General features: G+C 40.1%; 1 protein-coding gene across 3 annotated transcripts in view; it reads left to right on the top strand.

The window, feature by feature from the left end:
• Positions 1–8,179: 8,179 nt before the first annotated feature.
• Positions 8,180–17,132, top strand: part of RLF (RLF zinc finger) — a 66,687-nt gene continuing 57,734 nt past the window's right edge. Inside the window, exon 1 of one of the 3 annotated variants that reach the window (XM_016140065.2) lies at positions 8,180–8,442. In XM_016140065.2, the coding sequence (XP_015995551.1) occupies positions 8,206–8,442 (237 nt within the window). In that variant the 5' untranslated portion in view covers positions 8,180–8,205. The remainder of the gene's footprint in view (positions 8,443–17,132) is intronic. The other 2 variants (XM_016140066.2, XM_016140064.2) reach the window with 2 other exon arrangements.

Consider the following 17,132-nt stretch of genomic DNA (forward strand, 5'->3'; position numbering starts at 1 on the left):
AGGCAGAGAACCAACCTCCAAAGAGGTTATCTGGGTCTCATCCATGCCATACTTGCATGGGCACATGTGCCAGTTTCGTCATTTGTTCGACAGGGTCCTCAACTGCCTGGCCCCAGTCATCGATCTGTACACAACAGTTGGTGAGATTGAATTTCCCACACATGCCTCCTTCTGATGCTAATAGATAATCTAGTGCCAATCTGTTCTGGTAGATGGCATTTCTCATCTGAGTCTGTTGATGTGCAAGGAGGGTCAGGGCTCTCCCAGGCTCCTTAGTAATGATCTCTAAAACTGCTTGCAGTTGGATAATTCGGTTTAACATGTAAATGGGGGTACAATATCCCCAGGATACATCTTTTGCCCAAGTGGCAGGCCAATCGTATTGGATTATTTGTACTGGGGGCTGCTCATCATCCTTCCACTCCCCTATTAGAAGTTCTCTTTTTACCCATTGTGAAGGTTGTGGGACCAGGTGACCAAGTAGTTCCCCTGTTTTCAGAGGTGAGAAGAAAAAGGAGGGTTTTATGATGCCAATTGCACAGCCCCTCTCCCACTTTTGGGGGAGGTGGATATAGGCCATGCTTCCACAAATCCAGTAAAGCCTAGTTTTGAACCCTGCCTGGGTTATGCCAGGCTTTACTTAGCCCTGGGAATCTGGCCAACGGATTTCTCTCTTTTCTGTCTCCCTACCAAATGCTTCTTTAGAGGTGGCATTATAATATCACTGGCCTAAGCAAATCAATATCCAACTGACTTTATGAGATTCCCTCCACCTCTGGCCAGGCAGTATTGTCCCATAATAGTATGTTCTAAAATCCACTGACCATCATCAGAGGTGTGTGGGGCTGTTATATCTGCCATTGCCTGGGAGGGAACTAATTCAGTAGCTTCCCACAGCCACCTATCCCCCACCAGAGTTCCTCCGTATACATAGCAGGAAGTGACATTCAGGGAGTGAGCTATTCCTTCCGCATTCTGAGAAATAAGTTTTTGATCAATTGTTGCTGTGGGAGTAGAGGCTCAGTTACTTCTTTGTAGAAGAACTTATAAACCTGATAAATTTGAGCTGGATGGTCTAGTACTTGATCTCTAATATGAATCTGAACATAGGGATTTAGTCCTATCCCATCAATGCCAGTGTTAATAATTCTTTGGAATTCCAATGGAGGCTCAAGAGGTTGGGTATGATTAATTCTAATTCTCACGGATTGCACATATGTGTGGTACAGTTTGATAAAGCTACCCTTTTTCTTAAATGCACCTTTTTCTCGTTCGTAGTGTCTTCTTCCTAAGTAGCCCATAGGACACATGACCAATAGGCACAGTTTGTTCCACATGTGGAACTGTGGGGACATATATACTTTTCTTCTGTTCTGTAGCTTTCTTCCCAACTGAGAGATCCACAGGATCTCCCTTCCTCCCATTGGCCCTGACTCATGGCGGCACAAGCATCAAACTTCAGGGTTATCTGACTGGGATTTTCTTTTACTCTAGTTTGGGCAAACACAGGTCCATCTGTCCATCCTCCCCCATAGTCCCTCAAAGCTACTCTTATTTCAAAAGCTGTTTCAGTGGGAGGGTCATTTGGGTTGTAACATACATAAGGTTGATTATTCCCTGGGTTGCATATTGAATATTGAGTCTGGTTATAGGTACAGGTCCCTTTCTGAGTTCCTTGACATTTATAGTAGCTAGAGAAAATCAAGGTAGTGGAAATTCTTTGACCCCTTTTGGTGACATGGATACATAGTTCACAGTCCTCTGCCCTAATTTCCCTCCCTCTCCAATGTCCAATTATTAGGAGCCCCACCATGAAATTCCTTAGTCTTTGGCCATGCATGGACCAGCCAGCTTCCTGTTTATGGCTGGAGCAGGGCATGTTGTCTTTCTCAAGGTCAACTTATGAGGGTTGGTGGAATCCATCTACGCTGTCCATGAAGGAGTTTCTGAAGGAGCCGGTGGTTGATCCTCAAGCTTCTGCCGTGCATTGACTGGCCGGCTTCCGGGGGTGGCCAGAGCAGGGCCAATGATCTCAGGTGGATTTCTGCTGCCTCCAGAACACAATTTGGAAGAAGTTCTACAGCCAAAGTCTCCCGGTTTTTCTAGAGATGCTGCTTTCTTCACTCGGGTGTGGTGGATCTATGGGATGATACCTGCAACTTTAATGGCAGTGAGAGTTGTTAATACAACAATGTGAGAGCCTGTCCAGCTTGGCTGGAGCAACTCCTTCTTCCAATCTTTAACCCATATTTCTTTTCCTGGATGAAAGAGGTGGACCCAATTCCCTAAAAGGATAGGGGCTATTTCTAAAATTAGCTGAGCGATGTGATGGAGGATTTTCCCTAAGGCCTAAACGTGTTGGGACATCTCTAAGTCAGTTATTAATCTAGGGTCTCCTTCTAACTTCCTTATCACTGGGGGGGTGGGGTGGGGGGAGGTCTAAAGGGAAGTAGCCCGAAGTCCTTGAGGTACAAAAAAGGCTTAGCTAGTGTGGTTATGAGGGTCCAGTTCATGTGTTCAACTTTCCCTGACAGTGAGTTATTCTGGCGTTGGTCAGCCACTTATGTTCTTGATTATTCATTAATGCAGCTACAGCATGGGGAAACTTTACATTTACATTCTATACCAGTGCAAGCCTGTCTACTTCTCTGACCAGGATTACCATAGCGGCTAAGGCCCGAGGTATGGCAGCCATCCTGGAGCTAGCTGTTTTGACAAACATACAATTGGGTGTTGCCTTGGCCTGACTGAAAAGGTTAGTCCTGTGTTACATCTGGTAGTCCTAATGCTGGGATGCTGGTTAAAAGTCTCTTTTGTTTCTCTGAATGCTTTTTCTTGTTTGAAGCCCCAAAGTAGGGGGTCTTTACCAGACTCAGCTGTGACCTCATATGGTGGCTTGGTAATCTCAGAGAAATCTGGCATCCAGATTCGACAGAATCCAGCTGCCCCTAAAAACTCATGTAGTCCTTTCTTGGTGTTTGCTCATGGTATTGAGTGTCCACTATAAAAGTCATTGATTCCCCCCCCCACACACACACACACACTTCTATTGTGACCATAGGCTCCTGGGAGTATAGGATCAGGGGGCTTGATTGTTCCTAGCCTGATTGTTCCTTGGCCTGGCCAATGAGCTCTTGGATGACTGGCTCAGGTTGCTATCTTAAATTCTTTGGCCTTTCAGGTGTTCCCCTATGATGGAGGCACTCGTTTCTCCAATGGCTGATCTTTTGCAGTTGGAGCATTGGTCACTATGAAGTGGGAGTTTCTTTTTGGTTTTTCTTCCATGTGGGAACAGCAGTCTGTTGTATTTGACTTGGGTTCCCCAATCGAGCCTTCTGACCGTGGCTTACAAACACCTTATTCGAGACTTCTAGTGGCTGGGTGCTGCTCACCCCAGCAAAGCCCTCTAATTTTTGAAGCTTGCAGCAGATGTCAGTGAAGGACTGGATCACAAATGCCACATTGACCATGCTCTGGTTCTCTCATGCTTTGGGGTCAAAAGGGGTATACATCTGGAATGCCTCACATAGTCTCTCATAGAACTCTGTAAGTGATTCCTCTGGCCTCTGGCGTACTTCTGCTATTTTTGACGTATTTGTTGGTTTTCTAGCCCCAACTTTCACCTCTAATTTGGATTTCTTATGTTTTCCATGTGGTAGAGATCTCACAAGCTTTCTAACAAAAGGGACAGGAATTATCCCAACCCAGCCGTCCTTGTTTCAGGCACTCCACCGCTGTTCTTCTGGCTTCTCGATTATCACCAGGATCTCATTCATCTTAAAGAGCAGGTCTTTAGCATCATTTCCAGGAAAGTCATAGATTTTCAACCATGAGTCTAATGTGATTTGCAATGAGTCTATGTACAGAAACTGGTCTGGATGTACAGGGGTTCCTGTCACTTCCCAGTACACGGCTCTCACAGTGGAAAGGTCTATATATATATCAGGAGTACCTCCCGTATCTCCCACGACAGACAACAATCAGATCACATGGAGGGTCAGGGAATAGGGTTGGGGAAAGTTTGGAGGGGATGCCAGTCACTTCACCTGTCTCCGGCCACTCCCGTCATGGGGATTTTGGGCACCTCTTAGCATTGGTGGGTCGGTATAAACCCCCGACCCAGATCACTGGAGTATACTCCTCATGGAGATCCAGTGAGGCCACTGTAAGCCATTTGAGGTTCACTCTGGAACTGCGGATTGGGGCTCAACTCTCACTTCGTGACAAGGCCATGTCTCGGTCATTCAGCACTCACTCTCTTTCATACAACCTCCCACCATTCCTTAACCTGTCCACTGGAAAGCAAGCAGTCACTCCCCCTAAGTTGTGGAGGGCACTTGGTTACCCTCTGGAGGGTGATTGGGCTCCCCCCTTTACTTAGTGTTGACCAAACTCATTCCACCCTGTGACGGTGATGCAAAGACAAACGAGGGTGCATGCCCCCTCCACAGAGGAGCCATTCAGATGCTCATCTGGCTGTGTCTCAAAGGAACTTAGGTGTTGCTTAGTCATAGCAGACTCAGCTTCATGACTTACAATTGGACACTAGTCCAATGCCATTTTGGATTGTATGCCATTCACCACAGAAATGCAGAATGAGCCCACATGAACTCCGTAGCTTTTAGGGGGCCTTAAGGGTGACCAGCCATGGAGCTACAAACTCATATATGATTGATCAAGTGGGCCAAGCCACTCATTCACTCACTCATTCACACATCAGGTTAAAACATTGTCCCTCCCCATCAGTATATGCAATAGGTTTTATCCTCAGCTAGTGGGTGCCTGCCTCAACCTGATACCTCCCCCAGTGGTGAGACTCCTGTCTCTACCCTCCCACCCTCTTTGGAGACCTTGGTGTCTTCCCGCACTAGGAAGACCTGAACCAATGTCTTCTTACTGAAGACTAGGAGGTGTTCCTACTCTTCTTCTGCTGGACAAGCGGGACCTGAATGGGGGCTAATCCTGGGATTGATCTTACTTTGGTACCTTTTTGTGCAGTTGTTTTTGGTGAGCTGGTCCTTTCCTTCTGTGAGTTCGGTTGGTGACTCAGCTTTCCCGTGAGTCAGGGTGCTGATCCAAAAGAAAATCTGAAATACTCAGGTGGCTCATCTCCTCAGTTGTCTTGGTTCCCCTCTGCCTCGGTCAGGCCAGGCTACCAGTCTGGTGGCTCAAGGAGCCAGTGTGGTTGGAATCTCGCTGGAGCCTCCAAAAATGTTGTGGAAAAGCTCCCAAATCAGACCAGTGAAAAACCAAGCAGTAACTCAGAGAAAAGGCTAACTCTCATTTATTACACATGGTCCCAGAGAAGCTAGTGCTCTAAAGGTCTGAGCCCAGTTGTAACATTCCTTATATACAGGAGTTTTACACATGCTGATTGGTTAGTATGAACTCAGACTGGTACAAGTGGCAGGAATTGCTATCGTGAGTAGTAACATCGGTAGAAGGGCGGGAGTACTGATGGTTACAATTGTTACAGGAAGTGGGAGCTCCTAAGGGGTACAAACAGCAATAGTCACTGCTCAGACAAGTAGGACAAAGTGCAAGTGAGCTCTTGCATGCAGCAAACATATTTACAGGAGCAGAACAAAAGCTGATTAACTTTTAATGAAAATCCCTAAAATTCCTCTTCAGAGTCAAGGAAGATTTTTTTTTTTTGGTCTAATAACAGGGGACATAACAACTGATGGCTCTGTATGTCCAAACCTGTCTTTTCTGGAGCTCTGCAACCACATATTCAAGCATCTTTCTGGTATCTCCATTTGGATATCTCATAGGAAAATCATATTTAATCTGTCCCAAACAGAATTCTTCATTCTCTTTCCCTCTCCCAAATCTCATCTTTTCTAAGTCTTAATTATTCTCAGTAACCATCCTTGTCAACCATTTAAATCAGAAGTGGTATAGCCATTCCAGATTCCTCCCTTTTCCTTATAACCAATGCTTCAGTTTGTTGGTTCTACTTCCAAAAATGTATCCTTAATTTGTTCATTTTTATCATCTGGATTGCTAAAATAGCTTCTCTGTTTTTATTCTTGCCTCCACTACCTATTCTGCATACAGCAGCAAGAGTGTAAATCAGGTGACATCACATCACCACTCAACGCTTTCCAGTGGTTACCCATCACACTTGAAATCACCACTGCTTATCTTGAGCTATGAAGTCTATGCAATCTGGCCCTTTTCTGCTTCTCCAACCTCATATCTGCCATTTTCTCTCTCTTGTACCATACTCCAGGCACACTGACCTCCTTTCCTTTTTTTAAACCTAATTATTTGTATTGAAAATACTATTGGTATTTTTTTTAAGTACAGAGAATAATATTACAGACATATACTCATTACCCATATCTAACACATTAATACTTAGCACCATTTGTCCATTAAAATGCATACTCCTCTGAATCTTTATTACCTGGGAAAGTGCCCAGGACATAACAGGTGCTTAATGCTCCTGGTGTGATTGAATATTTGCTTCAGATTAAAAAAAATAAATAAAACATTACAGGTGCAGTAAATGCCTCTTACACCTCCCTCCCTCCTTCCCCATGGCACTGCCATTCTAAAGGTAATATATGCCATTCCTTGTTTTAATATTTTTTACCACTTGAACATTTGTTTTGCATGTTTTTAAAATTCATGTTTTTAAAATAGTATGAAATGATATGTTCTTTGAAATTTTCATTTTATCATGTTTTATGTGTTCCATATTTACTATGTTGATGTATGCAGTTTTAATTTATTCACTTACAGGCTGTACAACATTTCAGTATGAATATACCATAATTTATTTATCCATCTCTCTACCATTGAACATTTAGGTTGTTTAAATAGTGCTTCAGTGAATATCACAATTTAGTGGTTAAACAGTCAGATTCTGGAGAAGACTACTTGGGATTGAATTCCAGGCACCATCACTTACTAGTTGTCATTTTTGGCTAGTAACTTAAATTCTCTGTGCCTCTGTTTCCAAAATTGTAAAATGAAGGTGTTGTTAGTAGGATTAAGTGAGTTAATATGTGTAAAGAACTTAGATAAGTGCCCAGTATATATTAAATCTCAATGAATATTGACTATTATTATTAGGAATTGCTGAGTCCCAGGACATGTGCATCTTCGATTTTATTAAATAATATACATTCTTCTCCTAAGTGATGTACCAATTTTTACTTCCACCAGCAATATGTAAATTCAGTTTTCCTCAATCCTAAAACATGATACAAATGTAAAATTTCTGCCAATCTGATAGGTATAGAATTACATCTCATTTTAATTTGTACTTTGATATAATGAAGTTAAATATCTTTTCATGGATTTATGGGCCAGCTTTCTTTTTTGGTGAACTCTGTATATCCTTTATCTACTTTTGTATTGAATTGTTCGCTTTTTTTTTTTTCCTTTTGATTTTGGTAACTTCTGGATCTTAATTCTTTGATGGATATATGTGTGTGTGTATGTGTATGTGTTTGTGTGTATAGTAAATATCATCTAGTCTTTGGCTTGTCTTTATGTGCCATCTTTTAAAATTTCTGTTATTGCCAAAGTAACAGTCAAATCTAACATTTTCCCTTATGGTTTTTGGATCTTAAGAAATTCTTATTTTGATATCATATTTTCCGACAACTATTTTGAGGTATTTAATTAATCTGGGATTTATATTTGGATACAGTTTTAAGTAGAACTCTACTTTTATTTTTTTTCCGTTTTGGAAAAAATGTTTCGGCGCCATTTATTTGAGTTCATGCCTTCTTTACTGACTTGTAATGGCCTCTCTGTTATAAATTACGTTCCCAAGGAGCTAGTCTTCATTTTGGCCTCACAACCTTTGCTTATTTTCTTTTAGTGATGCTTTTCTCTAAGGCTATTCTCAAGGCTACCTTTATCTCGTTCTTCAGACCTCAGCTCAAATGTCATCCCCCTCACATCTAGATTAAGTCTACAGGTATGTCCGGCTCGGTGACCCCATTACAATAAATGATTTCAAAAGACTGAGGTGGGAAAGAGCCTCTGTGGCCAGTTGTTGCCAGGTTGTTGCCAAGGCGTCTGTTGGAGTGTCCGCCAAAAGGAGGAGCGTCGGGAGTCCCAGTGACGGAATCTGGCGGGCGCCCGCGTCGCCAAGGAGTGCGTCACCACGCGCGGTCGAATGGGGGCGGGGTCAGGGTTGAGTCACGTGGGTTGGTTGCCTACGCGCTGCTGGGCCGTGGGAAGATGGCGGACGGAAAGGGAGACGCCGCCACCGCCGCTGGGGCTGGGGCTGAGGCTCCGGCTGGGGCCGGGGCTGGGGACGGAACCGAGACCGAGTCCATGGCTCGGGGTCAGCGGCCTACGTCTCCGGCGCCAGGAGCCCCGGGACTGCGACCGTGTCTGTGGCAGCTGGAGACAGAACTGAGGGAGCAAGAGGTGTCGGAGGTCTCATCTTTGAAATACTGTCGGAGCTTCTGCCAGGTGAGGGGCTGACTGAGGGCAGCGGGGCGAGGAGGCCAGAGGACGAGGCTCCGGATCCGTTGCCGCAGCTGGAGCCGGACTGAGAGGCGTTACCTCCCTGTCTCGCCGCGCCCCCGGGCCGGGGAGGCCCAGCTCGGAAACTGAACCGCTAGCCCCCCTCCGCCACTGCCCGACTTTAGCCACCGTCAGGGCGGGTTGCGCTGGGCCAGACTAAGAGCTCCGAGGGCGCCGGCGGCTCCTTGGAAGGGCCGTGCCCTGTCGCCGTTGTCTGTGCCCTGGCTGGGTGGTTGGAGCGCCATTGCCCGCTGAGGGTTTGATTGCGCGTTCCTGCCAGAAGATCCTTTTTTGAGTAGAGTGTAGATCTCCAAACTGGAAAACCTGTTTTTTCCTGAATAATCCGAAGATAGGTGTTGGGCCCAGACCCTTATCCTTAGAGTCAGAGGCTGCTGGGTCCCTAAAAGGTATGACAGATAGTTGGCTTTGAAAGGCGTCTGGGGCTTTCTGGTTCGGAATTGCGGAGCCGGTTGGTTGTTTGGTTTTTTCTTTTTTCTTTTTTTTTTCTTTTTTGCCATTTAAGCTTTTCTTTCGATTCTCATGTATTCCTTTGAGGATTTTGCTACCAGGAATGAAGCCAGTGAGCCTGTAGTGACTGTTAGGATCTCTTGAGTAGAAGGGAATCGAGAAAGATGTGGTGTGGTCTCTTGGCAGTCGTGTGATCATTTCTGTGCCATAGTGGGTTCTAACCTATGATTCCGTATTTATTGGTATGTTTATTTAGTCTCCATGATCACTCCGAGATTTGTCTCAATGTTTTCGAGTTCTTAATAGATTTAAAGATATATACGATTACTATTTCTACTTCTGCTATTATGTCAGATGTTAGAGCCACCCCTCTGTTCCTTACCTGGTATACCTTAGAATAATCGTAGTGTCTTGGCTCTTGGTCTCTTAATGAATAGTTGACTATGTTGAATAAATTGCAGTGTTCCAAACTTATAATTTTAGGGGACAGTTTGCTCTTTGAGTCCAGAGGAGAATCAAAAATCGACTTGCTTGATTGTTTTTCTCAACCTACATTCTGCTGAGCCAGACCGTGCCTCATCTTTGAATGGAATTTTGTCTTTGTTAATCTTTTCCATACATTGTTTCACTCCAATTTTTATGTCTACAACCTGCAGCATTTCCCCGCACTTTGAAACGTTAAGGTGTAATCGTTCTTTGTCTTCTTCACTTGTAATGATCATTTGTACTTAATGCACACATCTGTCCTATAAACTTTTACTGACTCCATAAGATGGTGCCAAGCACTTTACAAAGTTCTGAGGAAATGTGAATAAGGCATTTACCCCTGATGAGCTTACATTCGAGGGGAGCTGGTAGAAGTAACATGATTTCCAATACAGTTTTGGTAATAATGGTAAAGGAGGCGTTGTAGAGACAGTGGTGAGGGAAGAGCCCTCATGAGACCTCCTAATGGTAACAGTAATTAGCTAGTAAAAGTAAATAAAAAGATTAACTATAGATTGCAATATGTGCTTAGAAAGAAGTAACTGGGAGACGTTACTTTAGATAGGGTGATCAAGGAACTCTCAATGGCTGAAAAGATGAAAATGAGCCATGTGAATGGGGGGCGTGTGTGTGTGTGTGTGTGTGTGTGTGTGTGTGTGTGTGTAGCATTCCATTGCCAAAGGTGGAGATGAAAAGGAACACAGAGTGCTTGGGGAGAAGGGGGAGCTTAATTGGACAAGAAGTAGTGGGGAGGAGGGCAGGAGAATTGTGGATTTGGGGTTAGACTTCTTAAGCTTGAGTTGTCTTCCTAGAATGGATGTACCCAATCAGATTGAAACTTGTCAGAGGATATCATACACACACACACACACACACACACACACACACGTGTATATATATATTCTTTGTGCTTAGTGCTTGCAGCTTCCATTTTATTTTAAATGAATGTTTTAACATCTTGAGTCTTGGTCACACCTAAAAATGTGAGGGCACAGAGAAATTTTAAAAGAAAGTACTTTTGTGCTTTGTCTTTTCTATGAATTTTTTTTGGGGGGGGGTGCCTAAAATTTTTCCCCAAACGTTTTTTGGATTAATAAATGAAATACGAAAAGGTGTTCCTGTGAGGTTGTTGTAGTAGATATAGAAGGCACAGAGGGTTGAGAGTTGAATTTTAATTGTGACTCTACCACTTATTAGCTAATAATCTTAGGCAAACTAAGACTGAAATTGTATTGTTTTCTGATCTTTATCTCCTTGTAATGCTTCATACAAACAGAATAGAAAGTTTACATACAACTCTTCTCTGTGCTTAATGCAATAAATTTGTCACTTTTTTCCCCCAGTAGCCCAGATAAAGTCAACTTAGAGTGACTTTTTCGTTGTTTAATTTTATAATGGAGCAGGAAAAATTCCACCATCCAAATTTGGCTTAATAGGTCTTGGTTTCACATTTGAAAAGCAAAATAAGAAACATTGTTTATGGTACCCGATATTGCACTACGTACTGGAGATGGGAACCTGCCCTCTTGGAGCACATAATGTGTAAAGATAAGTAATAGCATTACATTATCATATCGTAAAGGCCTAACCTGTGTTCTCTGGGATGCTTAATTGCCACAAATATATCATCAGGCGTTTAGTTTAGAAATATTGTCCCAGAGACTTAAATTTTGTCAGGTAGATTCCTCCTGCAACAGCCTGGGACCATATTCTCTCCCTTTCTTGTAGCACTTAAAAAGAAATGGCTTTCTCTTTGGAATTGCACCAAATCAAGAAATAAACTAACATATGAAAGGATAGAGAAACTTGTCTCATTCTGGGCATGTTTTCAATTTTCTGAAGTTTGTGAAGATGATAAAAGCAAAAGTTTAGAAGTAATAGTTACTAAGAAAATGGTACTAAGATCAAATTGTATTCTGTGAAAATTTGTATTCAGTGACTCTGGGATGTCGTGTGTGTGTGTGTGTGTGTGTGTGTGTGTGTGTGTGTGTGTGTTCTCTTCTTTCCCTCAGTTCCTTTTCTGAAAACATCATCTGCCAGACAGTGTGGATAAGATTAACTCCAGAAAACAGCCTTCCTTTGTTTTGCTAAAAAATTGATGATATCTCAAATTTTTGCTATATTTTGGGAACCAAAATTACCAGTTTTACAACCAATTGTTCTATTTGTAACACAAATTTTGAAGACTTTTAAAGTAGTCATTAACAAACTTGAGGTTTTGGAGTGAATGATTATACTTTGAGACTACCGGGCAAAATAGTTTCATGAGTAAACCTTGTTTTTATAAGATACTTTTAGGTTCTAGACTCACAGTGACTTTGTAAATATTTAATGTTAAAATAAGTAAGTACTGCATATATGTATTCCAGTTTTTCTAGATTAGGGATTGGATGGATACAAAGGGTCTAAATTAGATAGGCATACTACTGGCTTCTCCATTTAAACTAGCTGTCTAACTTTGGGCATGTTATTTTTTTTTAAGCCTTAGTTTTCTCATTTGCAAATGGAACAATAATAGTACTTATTGTTCTCTGTGTAAATGCATTGTTGTGTGGACTAAATAAGACAGTCTCTGTAAAAAACAGCACCCTCAGAATTGCCTGAGTTATCCGGATTTCTTAGTTTTGGAATAAAAAGCCTTTACAACCTTGCCCTCAGCTTACTTTCAGCTCATACCTAGCCAGTTTCATTACCCTAATCCTACTCTTATTCAGGGCTACTTTACTTAGACCAAAGTGTGATCTCAGTTTCTTCCATGAATAAAATTTTGTTTGTGAATTTCCAAGTGCATTGTTTTGGGAAAGATGATCTTAATTTTCATTTGATTGTTCAAGATCCAAGACATATTAGGCTTTCAGTAGGTATTTATCAACTAACTTACGGATCTCCAAAAGGATAGAATTACTACTTTAACAAGATTACAGGTCATCAAGCATTCTTTTGTTGTCTTTCTTTTTCATTGTACTGTTCTGTCCTTTTCTCTCATGTTCTATCTATTTCTCTCTGCATGGTGCATTTTCCTTCCTTAGGGCCCAGTACAAATGTCACTTCCTCTGAATTTTTTAATTTCACTAAATAGATTTCCTCCTGGTTGGTTGTTCTTTTGATACTTTGTACATACCTAGGGTTTTAACTCTTGTTTTTTTTTTTGTCATTGTCTTAGTTTAGTCTTCATGGTATCCTAGTGCAGCAACCTCTTCACTTATCTCCCTTGCCTTCTGATTGGACTTACCTACAATCCATTTTGGTGTTCTTTTTAAATCGTAAATACAATCTTGTTAGTCATTTCGTTCCCTAAAATTCTTCGGTGGTTTCTTGCCTCAAAGGCAAGGTAAAATTCAGACCCAATTGTTTAGTGTACAAGGTCTTTTAGAATCTGAACCCCTCCCTCCTTCCTCAGCTCCCACTTTTCAAGCCTCTTTTTTTTTTTTTGGTCCATTTCACCAGGAGTGTCACTTAGTCTGCTTGATTAACCCCAGGGTCCTCCCTTCCCCATCTGCCTATTATCTTTTTAAAACCTGGCTCAAATATTAACCAACAGTCAGAACCATTTTTAAAATTTCAGCAGACAGAAAGAGGTAGTTCTTTCATTAAGTATACTACAGTAGCATCTCAAACATAAGTGTGGTGCCTGAATATTTGTTTCCATTTTGTCTCATACCGTCTAGTAAGCCAACAGGAATGTGTGGGCTTTTTTTGTTGTTGTTGTTTGTTTGTTTTTGTTTTGTTTTTGTTTTTGGTATTCTTGGTATCTAGCATTTAATACAATGCTAGGCACAGTAATTATTGAATGAATTATATTATAGGGACTTCATGCTATACTCGAGATGAGTATTTTAAGAGGAATATCTAATGTAAAATCTAGTATGTTAAAAATCAATTTTACCATAAGAAATTACTGTGAAGGAACAGGATAGATTTCTTGGAGAAATTACTCATCAATTTAGTTTACATTCACATAATGATATACACATTTACATGTGTAGAATGGAGGTTAGTGTTGAGGAGAAAATGGGAGGAATTATAGTATTGAGGAAGAGTTAGGAGTCTAATAGGACAACAGTTTGGAAATGTTGAGATGAGGAGAATCAGTCTTCCTAACTCCTTGCAGTTGGCGGCCATGAAGATTCTTGAGGTTTACCCTTTTCATTTATTTTAAATAACTTAATGCATTTGCTTTTCTTCTTGTGCTGCTGTCTCTTGGAAGATGTCTAAATAGAAACTAAATGACAGGTAGTTATAGTAGCAAAAATTAGCTTTGCAGTGCATATGACCAAAACATTATAAATGTGACTTGTGAAGCAGTGGGAACTTTGGGTGCTGTCATTTACTATGGTACCACCCAGTCTCTTGCTGTATACTGTGACCCGTAGTGATTTCTGTGTCTACCTGTGAATCATGCTCTTCTGACCAATGTTAATTTTAAAAGGCTAAATAGAAAGCACTGACTTATTTCAAGACCGCAAAGGCATTAGTAAACTATAATGTGCTTTGTTTTCATTCAGTTCTAGACACTTGTCACCTCTCCCAGAGGTCTTCCTTGACTGTCACATCTAAACTAGCACTTTCCCATCTTCTTCCAACTCCTTAGCACTGCTTTACCCTTCTTCATTGCTTTATACTTTCTGATGTGTGTATTTGTCTCCCTACCTGGAATGTAAGCATCACGAGACTTGACTGTTTTGTTTACACAGTGCCTAAAATAATCCTAGCACTTAAAGGGTATTCAACAATATTGATCTTTTACCTCCTCCATTCCTTAAATTCCTGACTAGACTTCTTCAGGGTAACAGGCAAGTTTTACATGTCTTTATCAAGAGACAGGGACATTTTTGTCAACCAGATTATGCTGCTTCCCAGCAGGGACCAGACCTTATTGTTCTTTGTATCTTGATTACCTAAGAGTAGAACCTCATTTTTATTTTATGTTTTCTAAGAACTTCCCATGGCTGCCTGTATTCCACAAATATTTAAAGTAATAACTTTTTCCACCGTTTGCTTTGCCAGATTGAAGCATTCATTTTGGATATGATTGACACCATACTGAAAAACCTAAACATACATAGATAAGGGATTGAGCGAGAAGATATAAAAAATAGATTCCTAAAACTGTCATTGCTGACTTAAAGTCAATATTCAAACCATTATATGAAAAATTAGAGGAGCTATTTAAGTTATTGAGCATCTTTTATGTGCCAAGCACTTGGGTAGGTGGTATTATTTTCATTTTACAGAAAGAAACTGAGGTCCAGGGAAGTTAGGTAACTTTCCTTGGGTCACACAGCTAGTAAGCTATGGCAAAGTCTTTAGACTCCAGAGCCCTTGTTGTTCTGGTTATGTCAGCATTTCTTAAATTGTATTTTGTTCATATATGTTATATATGTAATATATATGTAAGTACTTCTTGAAATAAGGATTCTGGGTTCATATAAGTTGAAATAATAGTAGATAAATGTTTTTTTTTAATGTCTTTTATGTGGTTAGGTGCATTGGGAATCTTCTAGAGAGACATTAGAGTTGAACAGCATTAGCCAAATTTGGCAGGTTCAAAACATTTAACATTTTACCATGTTCTAAACTCTATACCAGACCAAAAGTCACATGCTTTTCTTTCATTTTAGTAAAGTAAAATGCTGTGGTGAAGACTTGATTCTTTATGTTTCTGTATACTACTGAGTGTTGATTCCCTAGTTTCAGTCTAAAATATGACTGAGCTTTCTATGAAGAAGTTTCCGCCAAAGTTTTAATAGGTTTTAAGTTATCGTCCCATACAAAAAATATTTCAATGTATTAAAATTTTTAGAAGTTGAGAATGAATTATATTTCAGATATATCTTGAATTCAAGGTTATTTCAAGGTTTACCAATATTTCTGCAACATAGCTAGCTTGGGAACTAGTAATGTATTTGTCTATTTCTCCTCGCTTTTGTTTTATGTCTGATTTTTCTCATATTTTTTTTAATACCTTTTTTGAGGGGGGAGGTTTCTAGGTTACTGTACTGACATTTGAATTCATTGTATTTTTACTCTTGAGGAAATAACCTGAGTGTCACATTACCCGGTACAATAATGCTTCATTTACATGGGCACCGATAAGAGTTACATGGGCACAGATGTGATAGAATGAATGGCCTAGCTTGGGAATTAAGTATTTTAATATATGATTGTATAAAAAAAGACATGTTTTTATTTGTGACTTCATTTTCATTAATTTGCTTCTTTTGTGTATATATTTTAAATACTAAAGTCTTAAAGTAATAAACTAAATATATGTATTTTATTTCTTGTGACTCCAATTCATACATGCTCATTCTAAAAGCTTAAAATAAGATGTTTAAATACTTAAAGCAGAAAGTGAAAATACATAAAGTTTAACAGTAAATGTGGATCAAACATATTTGGTCAGTCTCATGTTTGTTCATACAATGGGTAACGTATGCAATAGAAAGTATGTTTGAAGTTAGGAGAGTTCATTTTAAATCCTCATTTCATAAGGTCACTCTTGTGACCGTAAACCTTGCCTTGGATCAGTATTCTTATTTATAAAATTTGGGGTAATAGAAAGCTACCCCATAGGTTATTGTGAGGATCAAATGGGACAGTGTAACACTGCCCTTAGCATAGCTTTTGGTAGCAGATAGGTACACGGAGTGTCAGTTTCTTTATTTCTTTTCTGTTCTGAATATTGTTTTAAAGAGGTATTTCATGTAGAGCACCTTTCCTCCACTTTCCTGTCAATATACAGCCCGTTGATAGAAAAAAGTTTGCTAGATGTTTACATAGCATTTGCTAGCATAGTGTTAGATTCAGAGAGCCTATGATGAGCTTTGTAGACTAGAAATGTAATTTACAGTGAATTTCTATTACATTTTGAAACAATATGGAAGCCCTTTGGGGTTTATAGTGGATATAATGGATTTGACCTGTAGCAACCAACAGATCATCCTATATGAAATATTTTTTATTCGTTTGGCTATTGGTTTTAACTTGATTTATTGTTTAGGATTTAAATTATGTAGTTCATTTTGTTGGAAGATTCCTATATCAAAAGTGATTTGAATTTATAACACACTGGATTTGAGTCCCTGGGGAGAAGTTAGCCATATTTTCATGAATCATGGAATCTTATGTTTCAGAGAAGAATTTTAGAGATTATCTAGCTCATTCCCTTTCCAATTTCAAACTTTTAAGGGGGAAACTTTCAGTCTAGGACGTTAGCTGAGGATCAGAATAGGTTATAATTTCAATAAAGTTCTGAACTTTGACATATTTATTTACCAACATACAAAATTCAGAACTAGAGTATCATGATTTGATGTGTGCACTCTTCTAAAAATTATAATCTAAACATCCCCTTTTAAAAAATATCCACAAGTGCAATTTGGTCAACATTCTACTTTCCTCTACCGCTAGGGTTTGAATGAAGCAGTGAGAATTTGGAATCAAATCTACTTAGTTGAATTTGTTTTAGTACTATACAGGCATATTTCATTCTAAAGATGCGTACCTTAAAAACTGTTTTAATCAAACATATAAGTTAGAAAATATTTTAATAATAGTGCAAAGCATCAAAAGCAAGTAATTTCAGAATAACCTTTTATGTGATATTCACTGTGTTGGCTTCTGGTATACAGTGAGATAAAAACATGTGGTTCATGTTCTCTGTGAGTTTATTGTCTAGT

The sequence above is a fragment of the Rousettus aegyptiacus genome, unplaced genomic scaffold (assembly GCF_014176215.1).
Source record: "Rousettus aegyptiacus isolate mRouAeg1 unplaced genomic scaffold, mRouAeg1.p scaffold_m13_p_1, whole genome shotgun sequence".
Taxonomy (NCBI): domain Eukaryota; kingdom Metazoa; phylum Chordata; class Mammalia; order Chiroptera; family Pteropodidae; genus Rousettus; species Rousettus aegyptiacus.